Below are 17,959 nucleotides of genomic sequence, written 5' to 3' on the forward strand. Positions count from 1 at the left end.
GTATGGAAAAAAGATGGCATGACATAAAAATAGCAAATACTCTTTGCCCTTGGACTTTTTAGATCTTTTAACATTCCGTATTAGGTAAATGGAAGGAGAGATTATGGCATTTCCTTTTTCATCTTTCTTTTTACCAAAGGTCACTTTAGCAGAGGATGTAGCTAGTTTGTTACTTAGCATAATACCCTGAAGGTGACTTCACATTAGGTTACTCAGATTTCAAAGGCAAATTATGTAATATTTTTTCTAGTTAGAAGAAATTTGTAGATTTAAACCAAATTGAAATCATACAATACCATTATTGAACTGGGTTAGCATATGTATTTATTAGTTTCTAATTATGTTTATAAGTATATTGATATTTGGAAAATATAACAGTTTACAATTTTCATAATTATAAGCAATTATATAAGACACGAAAATTGGTCAAATATCCCATAAACAAATACAAAACTATTCCTCTGAAAGCTATCACTGTCAGATCAATCAATCAATCAATTAAAGAAACCAAGGACTATGAGCTAGCTGACTTTTAAAGTATGTGATCTTTCCTCAGTATTATTTGTGACAACAAAACTTTGCAGATAACTTGTATTCTACAAAACAGTTACTTAAATCATGATATATTCAAATTGTGGTATATAGAGTGGAATACTGTAGCTATTAAAAATATTTGTAGATAAAAATGTGATGATGAAATAATTTCTTTAAGACCTATATTATTATTCAGTAAGTAAATAGCATGCACAAGTAACATAGTGTCAGCAAAGGTGATATCCATATTGTGTGTGTGTGTGTGTGTGTGTATTAAACTTTTTCTGTAATTCATTTGAATTACATGAAAGGAAAAGGACTTCTGTCATTCTAATTTTACCATATCCATATATTATTTTTAGCTTTGCAAACTTGACAGTTTCTACCTGGAATATTAATATTAAAATATCATACTCTAAATCCCTACTGCTTTTTGTGCTGCTATATTAATATGATCGATGTCATGGATATAGGAATATGTTGAGAATACTGTTAAATTTTTAGGGAGGAATGAGAACTCTGGACTTTTAAGAGATGAGATAGCTCAATGGATGAAGTTAGAAAGTTCTGGATTGAATTCTGAATCTTCTGTTCATATAAATTAATCAGATAAATTAATCAGTTAATTCATGGAAATTTCTTGGCATAGGATCTCATACACAGTAGCTTCATAAATAGTATTTACATTTTAATCAATATAATTTTAAATAACTATATGACTCCCTTCACCTTTTTGTGTATGGTAATAAACTTGAAAGTGTAATTTTGTAAAGTAGGTTAACCCTTGTTTGAATATCATGATATTTGAGCTAAAGTTTTCTCAAGGTTGAGTTTTAAGAAAACTGGAAGACTATTTTTGCATCCTCTTGAATCATTTGATTAGAATGTCCACCATCAGGTTAGATGGAATTATCTGAACTAGAAAGGAAATAGTAAATGGAATCAAAACTTACCTAAGAACTTTTTCTGTGATCTGGTGAATTGTGGTTTATTTCCAATTGGATTGAGTTAAAGTTAGCTATATAATGTTCTCTAAATTAAGGCTTTATTTTAAAATAAAACAAAATAAAAAGCACACACTTCTCTTTTTCATATGATCACAGAGGGATCCGAACCATTGTTGATAGAAAATTATTGGACTTTATTGAAAATCATTCCATTTGAAAAGGAAATTTAATCACTGCCATTCTAAAATGCTCTCTCTTGAAAGAAGACGTGTCACTGAAATGACAGTGATAAAATAGAACTATCTTGATTTGTACACTTTTTATATTATTATTATTTATTTTTGTTTGTTTTTTAACCTCTGTAAAACCCAGTGATTTGTGAACTGAGCTCTGGGTGAATCAAAAGAGTACTACCTAGGACTTTGTATTTATTAATTGCTTTATAATGCAAAATGTATTTCTTGTCTTCCATTTTAGTCCTGATCAATGTATTTTTTGTTATCATGACAGTTCATTCACAACATATTCAGGTTTCTCTTCATCATTCGTAAGCAATCTGATTTTGCCACATATATTTCCTTGGTTTGCTATAACAATGAAACCAAGAAAACTTGAAACTTAGGACCAAAGAAAAAAGAAAGAAAGAAAAAGGAAAAGAGAAAGGGAGAGAGAATTAATTAAGCACACACACTGAAAACACCCTGAAATGTTTGACCTCTAGCAATGGATTCAATTCCAAATACTCATGTTTTAAATAGACAGACGAACAACTTTAAAAATGTGTTGAAACACTGACCAAAATAAATAGCAAATCTTAAAAAACAAAGCTAACTTTTTTTCTTCAGTGTGCTTGTTTCACACTCACTTTATTAAAAAGTTGAAAGATGGAACTGCCAAACGTATACATAGATGAACAGGAATGCTGCGCTAATAATTTCCAGTGGAAGTCATCCTTCAGCTTCCCTGTGAGGTCCACTCTCCACTGTGAATGCTGCTGCACTCTTGTTAAACCACTTTGGAATAACCCATTTATTCACACAGAAAAATTGCCCAAGACAATTCTGTTAACCTTGTTACAGATTGGCACTTATCATTTTAGATTATATCAGATTCTGCAAGATTATCTGTTATATTGGGTGAGGAAAAAAATTTTAAGTTCTGCCAGTGACAATTTTCCTCTAATTTAGGAATTCCTATTTCTTGTAGAAGCCAGCTGGAAATAAGTAAAGCATTACAGAACCTTTCTTAGCTGTTGGCCTGGAGAATACACATTCTCTCCAAAATATATATCTTTGGCACATTCTAGAAGTAAGGAATCTCGGGTAATCTCTATGCTGGCCAAGTGTGAGAATTATTATTTTTAACCCCTAAAACACAAAAATCCCCCCCCCATTAAGGAATACAAATATAAATTAGTGTTAGTTTAGTTAGGGTTTTTTTTTTAATCTAACTAAAGTTTAAATAAATACCTATGATATTTTTGCTATTGGTTTTCTGCATCTTTGGAAGTCTTCAAGATGACATTTTATTGGATTTATAGCTTGAAGAGTTTCACAGTTCCTTTAGGATTGTGTTTAACATGCACAGATTAAGAGTTCCATAAACTCCCTGACAAATTAGTTGATTATATAACCTAAATCCACATACTTATACCATGATACCACATATGGCCCACAAACCTAAGTAATCTAAATAATATTCAGAGTGACAAAAACTAACTAGCACCAAAATAGTGCTAAAATGACTTTTCTGAAGTCCTGAAATGAAAGGTAGAAACAATATTTTACCAATAATTTTCAAGTTTGGCATTTTACCATAGCATTTTAATATCTAAGACTAGATACAGAAATCTTGTTTTAACCCTGTGTTCAAACTCACATACTATTTCAAATTATAACTTAATGCAAAAAATAGAACATATTATGTAACAATAGTTACTAGCTAACAGTATTTAGTGATTATTTCAATATATATTTTCAAGATGATGTACTTAAAGTAAAATCTCAAATTGCTTTTTCAGAAAACATTCCTTTCTACTACTATAGTATGTATTGCTTTTTTGTTTCATTTGAGTTCTTTTGTATTAAAAGCCAGTTAGAGAGTTCCTATCATAAACTTCAATTTAATATTTTTATAGTTCTTCCTTTCACATTCATTTTGAGAAGCATAAAGAATGTTTGTTTCTACAATAGAAGAATTGTAATATTCAGTGTCACAATTCAAGCATAGCTGGCCATGCCAGTTAAAGAAAAACATGCTGATTGTTGACTGTTTACTAGATAGCAAGACTCTAAGACATCCGCATATGAATAGATCTCCTGAATTTCAGAGTCCACAGGTGTGGAAGCAACACAAGGATCAAATACCAGTGAAAGGAATAAATGTCTCCTTTCTAAAAGTGAGAGTGGTTAGTGGTGTTTTTGTATATCCCATTAGGGCTCCAAGTATGTTGTCCAGAAATACAAGAATTACTTCTTAGTCTAGAAGATAGCAACATTCTTTGGTGAATTTGACAGATACAGTAAGAAATAGATTATGCCATAAGCAATTATGGAAATTCCTACATGCTTTATGAATTTTCAATGGCAGAAAGAAAATTTTATACTTTATAAAAGTAGATTCCAATTGTACTAGGGATAACCATTGAAGAACCTACTGGGATTGTGGGTAACCATTCTCTTCCTTACTTGGGCACTGTACAGATTTGTAGATGGCTGTTCATTGGTGTGTTTATAGCCTCTTTTCTTTGATTAAACATGTTTTACACATTTCAGTATATTTCAGAGTATGTTATCATTCAATGGTATTTAGTGAGCCACTAAAGAAATAGTATTCATAGAAACAGTGGGAAAATACATATACATTATTTTTAAAAGAAGTGGACCTTTTTTTTTTGGCAGTGGCAGGGGCGGGGGTGGGTACCAGGGATTGAATTCAGAGATACTCAACCACAGAGCCATATCCCCAGCCCTTTTTGTATTTTATTTAGAGACAGGGTCTCACAGAGTTACTTAGGGCCTCACTAAGTTGCTGAGGCTGGCTTTGAACTTGAGATCCTCCTGCCTCAGCCTCCTGAGCTGCTAGGATTACAGGCATGCACCACCATGCCCAGCAAAAGATGTGGAATTTTTGATAAACATTTAAATATATTGAAAAAGGAATATTCCATGTAAAATAATTGACTCTTAGCAACACAGTACATTGATATCTTCTATTTAGCACTTGCTTCCTCAACAAGTTATTTATCCCATCTAATTATACCATGACTTAGACCTAATCATCCTCCATTTCTAAAATGCATCAGATCAGACTTCAGAAACTTTAATTTCATCAGACTACAGTTGTTCAGCAGCATGCACTGACTGCTTTTGAACATACAGAAACTATGAGAGCAATAAATGTCTCCAAGTAAATGGTCATTACTTGAGAACACCTACAGGGTGTTCAGGGGTTCATTCAAGATCTTCTTCACACTGTCTACGAGTGAACCTCCATGTTCATTTTATTGCTGCAGTTCAACTGTCTGTCAGTGCTTCACAATTCTTTTATCTTCTATAATAGAAAAGAGGATTTCACACTTTGCCTTGTCCAACTGTTGGACTTCATAGGCATGCAGAATTCATCTTGCCCCTTCTTTTAAATTTTTTTTTGATGTCACAATTAAGCATTTATTAAGAATTTTATTGTTTTTGTTTTCTATAAATTTCTACTTTCTATCATTTGTTTATATTTTAACAAATCTATAAACTCGTTAAATCATTCTGACATATTGGCCTTTCTTTGTCAGTATGGGCAGACCCTTTCTTCTCAATGCTGTCATCTAATTTGGCAGAAATAATTTCCCCAGAGTTCACCTTTGTGTCAATTACTAGAGCATGCTTGGTCATTTTCATAAAAAAAAATATAACATCTGAGATAAGTAAAATTTACTCTGTATTTCCACAAACTAGGACATTGCATATTCTTCCCCACATGGATCCTTTTATATTAGTTTCTTTTGATAAAATTTTCTTTGGCAAAATCAAATCAATCAACTCTTATAAAATTGCATAAGAGTCACAGAAATAAAGTAGAGATTTAAATAATGGAAGTGATATAAAATTTGATGATGTCTATCTCATTTTAAAGGGAGATGAATTATTGTTATTACCAGGTTGATTTGCTGACATTTGATGTGTGGATCTCCTTTTCCAAACTATTCCTCTAATCATTTTGATATTCCAAACTATTCAAAATATTGAGCAGATTTTTCTTATTGTAGTTAGTGTTTAACATGCAAGCTACAGTGCAGATATTATATAATATAGCCTTAGAAATTGTCACTAATTCCCAAGGCAAGATCTATTCTGTTATTAGAGAAACATAAGTTGAGATTATCTCAATATATCACTCATGAGTATCCAAGTATAAGGAAGATTATAATTTTCTCAGGTAGAATGAAATATCACCAAGTCAAAACAAATTTTATTTTCAGAGACTTGAGGGCTTATATTTATAGGGGAAGGAGGGATTTACTAACATTGATTTTCCTTGTGCCTTATTATCTCTGACAAAAAAAAAAATCAATCTCCTGAGCTCTAAAATTATTAAACAATTTTCTAACCTGCTTTAGTTTCTTTTAAAGATTACTACTTCCTTTTTACTCTCGTAAACCTGGAATATCAGGACTGTTTCCTGGGCAGAATGAAAGACTTCTAGTTCATGAATTCATTCATGAGGTGTTTTGTTGCAAAGGTCCTTCGGGGCAACAGAATATTTTTCAGACAATACAAGGCTGTCTTTTTAAAATACTGTAGTCAGCAATTTTTCCTTGAAAAAAAAAATATCCATGGCAAGTTATCTGGTGTTTCTTTACCAGCTGCTGGTAAATTGATGTTGACATTTTAGTATTTTGGCCTTTGGTGAAAGTCTACAGTGCTGCCTTGTTTCAGATACATTTACAATTTACTTGATATATATGTGAAGAGCAAGATTAAAATTTACTGGAAAGCAAGACTGAAAGAAAGGAAGGAGAGTGAGGCGGGGCAAGAGGGGATAGAAACTGATCCAGAATCTGATGAAACACTCCAGGTACTCACCCTTCATATTAAGCAACTAGGACAATCATGGCCCCAATTATGTAGATGAAAGCATATAGTGCATACAGTAGAGAGACCAAAGCCCACAGGTATATAAATTAAAAGTTTATATTACATATGATGGAAAGAATATAGTATTTGGAATCAAAAGACGTCTATGATAAACTGGTCTCTCCTATGTCACCTTCTCCATGAATCTCTCCCTGGTCATACTACTTGAATGGCAAACAATCCTTCCCAAACTTTCCCCATTCTAAGTTTTATTCTTCTTCATCATACCTGCTGACATGTAAAATACTTCTATCTTATGTAAAATACTTATATTTTACCTCTTTATATTTTTGCTCCTCCCTTGATCATGAAAATGTGAGCTTCTCAAGGGTATTTGTTCTTTTCTGTTTTGTGACTCTCACATCCTAGTATCTAGAACAGTGCTTGGCACAATGTCAGCTTCTTGTACAGGCATGTTGAATGAATGAGTTAACTAATTTGCATGTGACTCACTCTTTGCATTATGAATAAATATGTTCTCTAAAAATGCATACTAGATAATGCCCAGAAAATATGAGGTATTTCACATGCCATTCATTTGTGTTTATTGTTTAATACATGGATCTTCTAGGTGATCTGTAGATAGGGTTACTGTATATCATAGATCTGTTAGGTGATCTGCAAATAGGGTGACTGTTTATCCTAATTTTCCCAAGACTGCCCCATTATATGTTTATAGTTTAGGAATAATTATTATCAACAATTTCTTCCATAATTGCTTGATTTGGTAACAAATTATATGATTACTCTATCTAAAGATGAGGCAATATGAATTGTGGCAGAATAATTTATTTCATGCTACGTAACCTGAATTTTAGCAAAACAAAGCCAAAAAAAAAAAGCACAAAAAAACCCTTCTAGTTCATTGTTTAGCTTAATAGTAAGCTAGGAAGATAAAGGATAAATTTGATAGGATGGAGGAAAAGAAAAGATTTCTGTTTCACCAGAAGAGCAACATTAGCCATCAGCCAGTATCAAGTACTGCTTAGGTATCCAAATTTGGAATTTGTATGTTTAAGTTCATACTCCAATTCTAGCACCTTTTAGCTGTAAAAGTTTGGACAATTTGTTTAACTTATTTGAAACTCTATTTTCTCATCTGTTTAAAAGGGATAATAATAGTACTCATGGGCATCCTATGAGATATTAAAGTAAATATAACCTCTAACTCAAGTGCCTGGCATATAATAAATGCCAAATAAGTGCTAACTACTATTAGTATTGTATGGAATCAAATCTTACAGAAGGGTTACTGCTTTGATCCCAAAGAAGCAAACAGTAGCTTTGTAGGGCAACTCATTATTTAAATGTTGACCAGTTGGCTAAGAATATGTAAAATTGCTCAGCTTCCACAGCATTTAATTATTTGTATTGCTTCTTATATTTAAATCTTAGATCTTTAAAAACTGTCTGCCCAAGCATTTCTGGTGTCATTTACTCTCTTTCCCTTCAAACCATACTCTCTAATTTTCTTTATTACTCTTCAATGTCCTTCAATACCCAGAGCTCTGCCCTAGGTACTTCAGAGGTTCTTAGCAATATTGTGCCCAAGTTTTAAGCATCTATGTTTCTGACTCATATTTTGCATTGTTTCTGGATGTTGATGCTTATGATCGATTTTTAAGAAATATATAGAAAATATGGCTAATGGTGTAGGAAAGGGAAACAACAAAAGAACTTTTAACAAACCTTGTATCTCTCCTAGTGCTCAATTACCTGTGGGAAAGGAATGCAGTCCCGGGTCATCCAGTGCATGCATAAGATCACAGGAAGACATGGAAATGAATGTTTTTCTTCAGAAAAACCTGCAGCATATAGGCCATGCCACCTTCAGCCCTGCAATGAGAAGATTAATGTAAATACGATAACATCACCTAGACTAGGTAAGTGACCAAAACTGGATAAGTCTGAGAAACATAATGTTTTAGTCAGCTTTTTCGCTCCGTGGCTAAAAAGGACCTGACCAGAACAACTCTAGAGGAGGAGAGGTTCATTTAGGGGCTCATGTTTCAGAGGTCTTCATCCATAAACAGTAGGCTTCATTCCCTTGGGCTCAAGGTAAGGTTGAATATTATAGTTTAAGAGTGTGGCAGAGGGAAGTAGCTCACATGGTGTCCAGGAAGGGAAGAGAGAGAGACACCATTCTCAGATGAAAATGTATACCTTAGAGCCATGTCCCAATGAATTACTTCCTCTAGCCACATCCCACCTGCCTCCAATTACCACTCAGTTGATCCCACCAGGTAACAATTCACTGATTAGTGTAAGGTTTCTCCTACAAATCTTCTTGCATTGTCTCACATGTGAGCTTTTGGGAGACACACCACATTGAAAACATGGCTTTCATGAGGAACAGGTGAATAGAACTACACCATGGGACAAGAGGTATCATTTTTTTTCATCATTGAGGATATAATCATATATCTTAAAATGCTAGTAATATTCAGATATTTATATAGTTATTATGTTATGAAATGTTTCCATTTTTATTCTCAATTCCTATTATTTAATACAATCTATTATCAATAAGTAGAGTGTGCATTTTAACTAGATGTAGCCTGTGTTTTCATGACAAATACTGATGAATGAATTAGTTTTTATTTCTGTGTCTTTTAACAGCTCTCCTTCATGGTTGTCAGTGGGTGAATTTATGTTTAATACCTTGAGTTTTAACCTGTACATATAATCTCCAGAAAAAAAACATTTGAATTGTGAAGGATAATTGCCAAAATACAAGGAGCTAAATTACAAAATGTACTTTTTCCAAGCATAGAAGTCAATGAAATGGAAAAGTTTGGGTTTTTTTATGGAAATACAAAAACTCTCTTTTCTGAGCCAAATAATTAACATTTCTAAGAAATAATCAGCTCAAGTAAAATGATAATAATTAAGACAAAAGTTAAGCAATCCTAAAGTAGATGATCTAAATTCATGTATTCCATAACAGCACGATTTTTTTCTCCAATAATTACTTGGAGTCTTTGAAGTATCATCTAGCAAAAAAAGAAAGGATTAAGAGAAGAATTTTGTTACAGTTGCATTTTCTCTACTATTTCTGAAAAACTGAGATGAGATCTACATGACCAAATTTTCCGATACCAGATTCTCTTTTTAAACACTTTTATTGTTGTTACAAATTTTAGTCACTTATAACAATCAGCTTTGATTTTACAGAGGCCTGAAGACATTATCTCCAGATATTTCACCTATAATTATCTGTCATATAGAAAACTAGGAATGTGAAATAAATGTAAGCATATTTTCATTTTGCTGTCTGTTAGTAATTTCATTCATAAGAACACTTATTGACTTGCATTCCCACAGAGGTGGATGCACTGAATGCATTTTTCTTTTTAATCTTCTCTACCAAATTCCAAAATAAGTTTAAATGAAAGACATAACATGGAAACTGACAAGTACCACCCACTGAATCTGGAAAATCTATCTTTAGGAAGCTTTTAAAAGTTAATAAGTAAGAATACTGTTCATTCCCTTTATTCCTTTATTATACTGTTGGGAGGAGGTCTATGTGCATGTGTGTCTTTGCCTTTTGCATTCCAGAAGGTAATATATATGAGTCAAAATGAATGCATAAAATAAGTGATTGAAATTGGATTCTATTAACATATTATTGAACTTGTTGTGTTCTGTTTCACAGCTGCTCTGACTTTCAAGTGCTTGGGTGATCAGTGGCCCGTATACTGCCGTGTGATCCGTGAGAAGAACCTATGTCAGGACATGCGGTGGTATCAGCGCTGCTGTGAGACGTGCAGGGACTTCTATGCCCAAAAGCTACAGCAGAAGAGTTGACCTCTAGCAGGCTGGCTGGCTGGCTGACATTTCTTTGCAGTTACATTATTTATAAGCACACACACTAGCATGTCTTTCAGACCAAATATTAGCAGATTACATATAATTTAATCAAATTAATTTATTTTTTCCCTGCCAAACATCCAATGTGGTATTTGTTTTGGTAATACAAACATTTTGATTTATACTATAAGGCAAAATTTATATGAATGAATAAGTTGGATCCAGTGCCCTAATAAAAAGAAAATGAAAAAAAAAGATCATTAGACTTAAAAACATTTTTTTTTAAGTTAAAGTTAGGGCTGTCTCTAAGGTGCTACTTTCCACTAATACCATTGAGTTATACAGTGCTTATACTACCTTAGCATAGTTTAGTTATATATGGAGAAAATCATGGTTCTTTTTTTTTTTTTAATGTCCTGCTGCAGAATTAGCCCATTTTCTGTAATCTGCAGGAGATGTGTAAACATAAGAAACCTCATAGTGTTGAACAGGTTTTTAGAGAATGTATTATGAATTTGGTTCAGATTTAGAGACACCATAGGAAAAATTCTACTGTAATTATAACCTTATTTTAATAATGGAAAAGAAAGTCAAAGCAGAGACTTTAATCATGTTCATGAACATGTACTTGAACACAAGTATTGTAACAATGAAACACTGTAATGATTTACACTGAATCACCATTGCACTGTTGATATAGTGTAGAGAAACTGTTTTAGAAATGATAACATCCTACAAAAATGTGTATTATTTTATCATGTTGTCATTAGATTTTAGCTTTTTAAATATTTTGAACAAAGAAAGCATTGATCCACCCATTTCCTTGTGTCCGTTTAGCAGATTTATGAAAGAGTATAGTGCTTAGACTCACAAATCATAATGAGAAAACTTACTGAATATTTTTCAGCCTTTTCCTTAGGATCAGAAAAGACAAAAAGCATATAATACTATGGTAGTTTCATTGTGTTTTTTTTTTCCTTTTAAAAAATAAAAAGTTTTACTATTCTGTGAAACGTTCAAAAGCCAGCTTAGAATTTTTCTCGTGAGAAAATATTGTACATGATTCACATGGTTTCTTAGATTTTTCAATAAAATATGTAAAACTTCCTTTTGGGAGACAATTCTTCATAGATCTCTCACACTTCCACATGTTTGGCAAGAAAAGTCACTGTCTGTTTTTGTTCTGAAGTCTCTTCTAAAGAACTCTTATACAATGAACCATTGTGGAAGACAGAGGTAGTATATTTCTTTGGAACAAAGGGCAAACATGCTTGCTTCCCGTTTTTAAATTTTCAGGCTTTCTAAAATTGAGGTTCTTTTATTATAATATAGCCTTCCTACACGTGCAGATGTCACCTGGTTCTCTTCATTTTACCCTGTGTGAATTGGGGCTCAGAGAACCAGTGCAAGGAAATGCAGATTCTCTGGCCAATTTTATTGCTGTGAGTAATAAAATCCTTTGTCTCTAACCCAGGAGTCTTGTGTCTTCTGCTCTAAAAAAATGACTGATGAATTTGATATATTATGAGTAGGGTAAGACCTCAAAACTTTCACAATACTTGACACTTCTTTCATTATTTTCACCTACATTTAATTAATTAGTCTTAACATTGGGGAAATTTGGTTTCTAGATTTTTCCTAATTATGGAACTCCTTTGACTTAATTGCTGAAATGTAACATTAACCAGTATCCATACATCTTATGAAAGACAGTAGGTGAATAAGAGAAGGAAGAAAAATAAACTAATAAGGAAGGCAATCACAATTCCATCCCTTGATTGCTGAATCTATGAATCTTGGTAGAAATAGCACCACATATTGGTCAATGATTTAGAACATATACAGCATCTTAGAACTAAGATATTACCTCAGACCTCCAAAGTATTTTCTACTAGCTAGTGCCAGAAGTAAATTTTTTTAAAAACAGACATTGCATCATTCTGTTATGCCATCTGCTTCAGGGTGAAAGGGATACTGGTAGGAAATTTACATGAGCATGAGCATTGCCACATTTTATTTGTTATTAAACAAGTTCTCTGAACTGAAACAATGTTGTATGGAATACCAAATCAGTGACTGAAACATTTGTTAAGTTCACAGATGGTATTTTGACAGAAGCATAGCAGGTTGAGAAAGCAAATCTCAATTCAGGGTAAGTGACTATTTCTGTGAGAATAAGCCATTGCATCTCTTTTGATAGAAGCAATTTAATGTAATCAATCTACCATCAAGGTGGCCTGTCCTTCTTCAGAATGGCTCCGTATCTTCTCTGCAATTGTTACCTTGAACCCTCAACACTTTATCTAGACGAACTTTGGTGAGTGAAAGGAAGCCCATGTTGCTGAGTCCATGCATAATTTCCTCTCCTGCTATCATTTGTTTCTTTGTCCATAAGCCCATTGATCAAGTATAAAGGTGGCTGGTGAAAGAGATTGGCCAACATCTATAAGACACATCATCTTACCTACTTGATAATTACTATCCTTCTCTCCCAAGTGAACTCTTTGGTAAACAGTCAAATGGAATATAAGTATGTAGGCTATTCAAGGATGTTCATCTACATACTCCACCCACCCCCAGATTTCCCTGTCACTAATTTTTAGATCATGCTCCAAGTGCCTGCCAAAGCAGGCAAATCTTGAGCTGCAAAGCACAAATTACTGTATACCATGGTTCTGGCCATTTTTCCTTTCAGATAAAGTGAATAGCCAGATGCACATTCTTTCTAACTAAAAGGATTAAGAATTTTTCTTAGTAGTCCCATGTAATATCACCTCTCTGTGCAGGTGTAGAATACAGCTATAAACCTGAGTGATGCTAGTCTATTGCAAAGAACTATTAGCAAACCAAACCTAGATATTTTTCTATCTCAGTTAATTAGTCATGAGAAAGACTCCATGAGACCTTAGGTAGGTATGAGTTGGAAGAAAGGAGGCAATGCAACCATAGTAGGATCCCTAGTAATAAAATCTGTTTGGAATTTATTTATGCTTTCAGAATGTGCTCAAGATTAATCTGGTACACTTGATGATTGTAATGATGTACTCAGGTAATCAGTGCATAGGCTTTGAGTATCATTCATTATCAAATTTAAAATCCGCAGTAAAGGTTACATGAGAATTTGGTGACACTTAGCCAAGCATTTAGCATTTACTAAGATCTAGTAGCAAGCCCAAAATGACTTCTGAGAGCAAAAAGAATTATTTGTAGAAAACTGCACAGCTTTGCTCCAAAATCCCAGAGACCTTACTATGATTCACCAATAGGAACCTTCCAGAAACTCCATCCAGGATCTTCATGTTTGAGTGATTCTTTAAGTGCCATACAGTCAAAACAGAGCATAATATCTTCTACAGAAGCCTGGACTGGTTGTAGACTCACCTGTGCATCACACAAAACTGAAAGTCTACAGTTACTCATTAATAAGTCTCAGAAAATATCATTCCCAAATGAGGTTTAAATTACTGCAGCTGCCCAACTGTTTTTTTTTTTTTTTTTTTAATATCTCTTTCTTAGAAAGGGCCAGGGGTAGAAACTTGTCCTTCACCTTAAAAGCCATATTTCAACAATCCTAGAAATTTTACCAAGGTATAAAGTCCCCAACATTTTAAAGGATTTAACTCACATTCTGGCACTCATAAATATTATTAAGGTGTCTATATAGTATTATTAGCTACAACTTCCTGTTCACCAAATCCAATCAACATGAAATCATTGTTGAGGTAGACCAATATGTTATCATATGCAATATAGAAGAGACCGTGGCCCCTGTGGGTTAGAAAGCCCTAAATTCAGACAGTGGAAATAATTGCTGAATTAAACCAAACTGCTGGTGATGTTTTCACTAATAAAATAATTTAACATTTTTCTTCTAGGTCCCCCAAAATATTCATTTGCTCTTATAATACATATGTAACCACAACTGAAATTGGGGGCACCATCCGATTGTTTGTAGTAAACCAATGTATTTCTTCAAATCCTCTGTCTTCAGAGGATAATAGGCAAAAGAATGATAATTTAGGGGCTGGGTCTGTGGCTCAGTGGTAGAGCTCTTGCCTAGCACAGACAAGGACCTGGGTTCAATCCTCAGCACCACATAAAAACAAATAAGTAAAATAAAGGTGTTGTGCCCAACTACAACTAAAAAATAAATATATTTTTTTAAAAGGAATGATAATTTACTACCCCTGCATCCTTCTAATCCTTAATGGTAGAGGAAATTCTGAAACCCCTTCAGGGAAGCATTTATTGATTTAATTTCGAATTCTAGGAACTTCCATCAACATTACCACCATACAAGCTCTTGTTCCAACAATCTTAACACTAATGAGGGGCAGGGGTTCTATCAGTGTCTGAGTATGTCTATGCCAAATACCTCCCAGCATTAAGACAATATCTGTAAGGAGGGTGGAACTTCTAGCCCCCCCCCCCATTTGAAGACAGACTCAAGTCAAACTTATTAGACTTCCATAAGCTCTTCCTTTGACTTGCCCTTTAAATGTATTTTACTTCAGGAGACTACAGGTAAGAATTAAAATAACACTCTAGCCACTGTACACCATGGATGACTCCTAAAGGCCTTTTGGATTAATAAATTCTACTTCCATTTTGCCTTCACATCTTATGCAATTCCTTTGTTTGGTCAGTTCTTACTCAGAATTACAAAAGGAAAGAAGTTTATGGAAAATGTTGTTGATTTTTAAAATATAGATGGTTAAATGTCAGACAAGGTGGTGCAAGTCTGTAATCCCAGCTACTTGGAAGCCTGGTGCAGGAGAATTTCAAGTTCAAGTCCAGCCCCCAGCTTAGTAAGACCCTATCTCAAAATAAAAATAAAAAGGGCTGGGGACCGAGCTCAATGGTAGAGCACCACTGGGTTCAATCCCAGTGCCACAAAAGAAAGAAGACAGATGGTTAATATCGCTTTAATTTTTAATTTTTTGAGTTTGCTTTTTTATCAGAGACAACTGAATTGAATGTTTATGTTCTTATGCAGATTTAAAATAATAGCAAACTTCTTTAGTGCTTAGTATACCTATGTTAACCACTGTACTACACTTATTAAACCTCTCAGCAACTTTGTAAGTTCTCTTACTGTCTTTATAGCCAAGGAAACTGAGTCTCAGAGAGATTCATAATTTAGTTGGATGTTATAGAGCTACTCTAACTCCAAATTCTGTGTATGCAAGTACCCTGACTACCTCCCTTTTTCCGATTTGTTTTGAAAATGTTTTATAATAGATAACACAAGGATTCATATAATCTTACTCACAGGCTTGCTTTGTAATCAAAACTATCCAAATTATTTTCAAATTCTTTCATATAATTTGACTGCACATCTGGACACTTTCAAATATTCCAGTTGGTCAGTGGTGCAATTTTGAAAGAAAGAGAAGGAAGAAAGGAAAGAGGGAGGAAGAGAGAAATAGGAAAATTAAAATATAGTCACTTTTATCTAGTGAGTCTATATTTAATCTTTTAAAAATTAATGTGGGATGAGAATCCATGGGTAAGTAATACTTTTTATAAAAATTGCTGTAAAGAGAGCAAATAGCTACCAATATGGTAAACTTGAGAGGCCCTAGATTCCACGATTCCCACCAGAGTACTCCTCCAATATAAATCTTACTCATTTATATTGTTACCTTTCCTTGCTCTTGAATAAAAAGATTTAATGACAGGAGAGAAATAGAAACCATAAACCAATATGTACCAATTATTCTAAAATAACTCAATTGTTTTTTCAATTAATGGAAAAACAATAAATATGTGTCATGTAATCGATTTGGAAAATGCTAGCATTAGCAAAGCAGAACTACTAAGTTTTAATATGAATTTATGCATCATAAATCAGTAGAAGAGAATATAGTCACAAAACTTTTGGCAAGCAAATCTTTTTTTTTTTTCAGTGAGCATGGGTGGAACAGAAGATTAGAAAACAGAACACCTAATCATATTTTTAATTGAATTATCAATTTCCAACAATAGTTACATCCTTAGAGACTGGAGGAAACAACAGCAAGCATTATTTGTTGAACAAAAGGTTTCATTAGGATCTGCAAGAATGAGTCAAGTAAAAGGGGCCATCCAATAGGTCTGTTATTTTACAATGCATTATCTACTATAGGGGCTGTTAAAAGTATTAAATAAATTATCAAACAAAGGATAGTAAGATGAATGGGTTAAAAAAATGTGATTTTACTCATCCATAAAGAAGAATGAATTTATGACACTTGTCCATATATAGATGGAAATGGAAACTATCATGCTAAATGAAATAAGCCAATCCCAAAAAACCAAAGGATAACTGTTCTTTCTAATATGCAGATATTAACACACGATAAGTGGGAAAGGAAAGGAAAGGATAGAAGTTCATTGGATTAGACAAAGGGGAATGAAGGGAAGGGAGGTGTGATGAGAATAGGAAAGAGGACAAAACTTTTCTATGTTCATATATGAAAACATGACCACAAAACATGACCACATCATCATGCTCCTTTTTTTTTTTTTTTTGTATTTGGGATTGAACCTGGGGTCTCACACATGCCAGGCAGTTGCTCTACCTCTGAACTATATCCCCAACCCCACTCTACATCATGTTCAACCACAAGAATAGAATCCTAATTAGAATAAGTTATATTTTATGTATGCATAATATGTCAAAATACACTCTACTGTCATGTATATCTAAAAAGAACATTTTTTTTTAAAAAGATGAAGGTACAAATAAAGCTTCAAAGTAGATATTAAAAATCACATCTACTAAGGAAAATGTACAAAATGTATGAAGATTTTACAGAAGGCTAGGTGTCAACCATGGCCAATGAAGGATGGATAGGGGGTAACCAACAGCCACTGATGGGAAGGAATGTCTCCAGGCAGGAGCAGAGGCACAGGGAGAGGGAGGAGTAGAGGAAGAGAGGGCCTGAAGTTTGACTTCCTGGCTGCAGTCCTGTCAGCTACCTGCAGGGGTTAGAAGAGAATTGATGACAAAGGAGTGGGGAAGAAGATGGAGAGGAAGGGAATAAACTTGCAAATGGAGAGGGAGTGCATAAACCTCTGGGCACACAGGGCATAGCAGAGAAATCTAAAAGAACGCCTAAGGAAAACTGAAGGCTCATTTCACCTACCTCATACTTTGGCTAAGGAAAAGGCCTAATCAAATATATTTGGATCTAAGTTCTGTGTCTCCACTTGCCAATACAGAGAGCCAAAGACAAGCAAGGTTCTTCTTGAAGATGTGTGTTATTCCCCAAAGAATCTTTTAGGAAAAGCAAGCAGTCTGAGAAATATTTGTTCATTGGATGTATTCTGGCAGCAGACCGAAAAACCCAGAAAATATCAAACACATGTACGTGTACATCATACACTTCATTCTTAGAACACTTGTGGTTTAATTGTTTTGTTATTAACTGTTATTATGAAGTACTTATTGCTTCTCTAGTAAACACACTTCAAAATCACCTCAAAGGTATTTAAAATATCATAAGACAATAATGGAGTTTGTGTCCCAAAAATTCTTATAGATAATATTAA

General features: G+C 33.7%; 1 protein-coding gene across 3 annotated transcripts in view; it reads left to right on the top strand.

The window, feature by feature from the left end:
* ADAMTS19 (ADAM metallopeptidase with thrombospondin type 1 motif 19) overlaps window positions 1-11,874 on the top strand; it is a 254,721-nt gene extending 242,847 nt beyond the window's left edge. For all 3 annotated transcript variants that reach the window (XM_081281410.1, XM_081281411.1, XM_081281412.1), the window contains 2 exons: window positions 8,316-8,493; window positions 10,269-11,874. In XM_081281410.1, the coding sequence (XP_081137536.1) occupies window positions 8,316-8,493; window positions 10,269-10,420 (330 nt within the window). In that variant the 3' untranslated portion in view covers window positions 10,421-11,874. The remainder of the gene's footprint in view (window positions 1-8,315; window positions 8,494-10,268) is intronic.
* The last annotated feature ends 6,085 nt before the right edge of the window (window positions 11,875-17,959 follow it).

The sequence above is a fragment of the Spermophilus citellus genome (genome assembly GCF_964194105.1).
Source record: "Spermophilus citellus genome assembly, chromosome: 1".
Taxonomy (NCBI): Eukaryota; Metazoa; Chordata; class Mammalia; order Rodentia; family Sciuridae; genus Spermophilus; species Spermophilus citellus.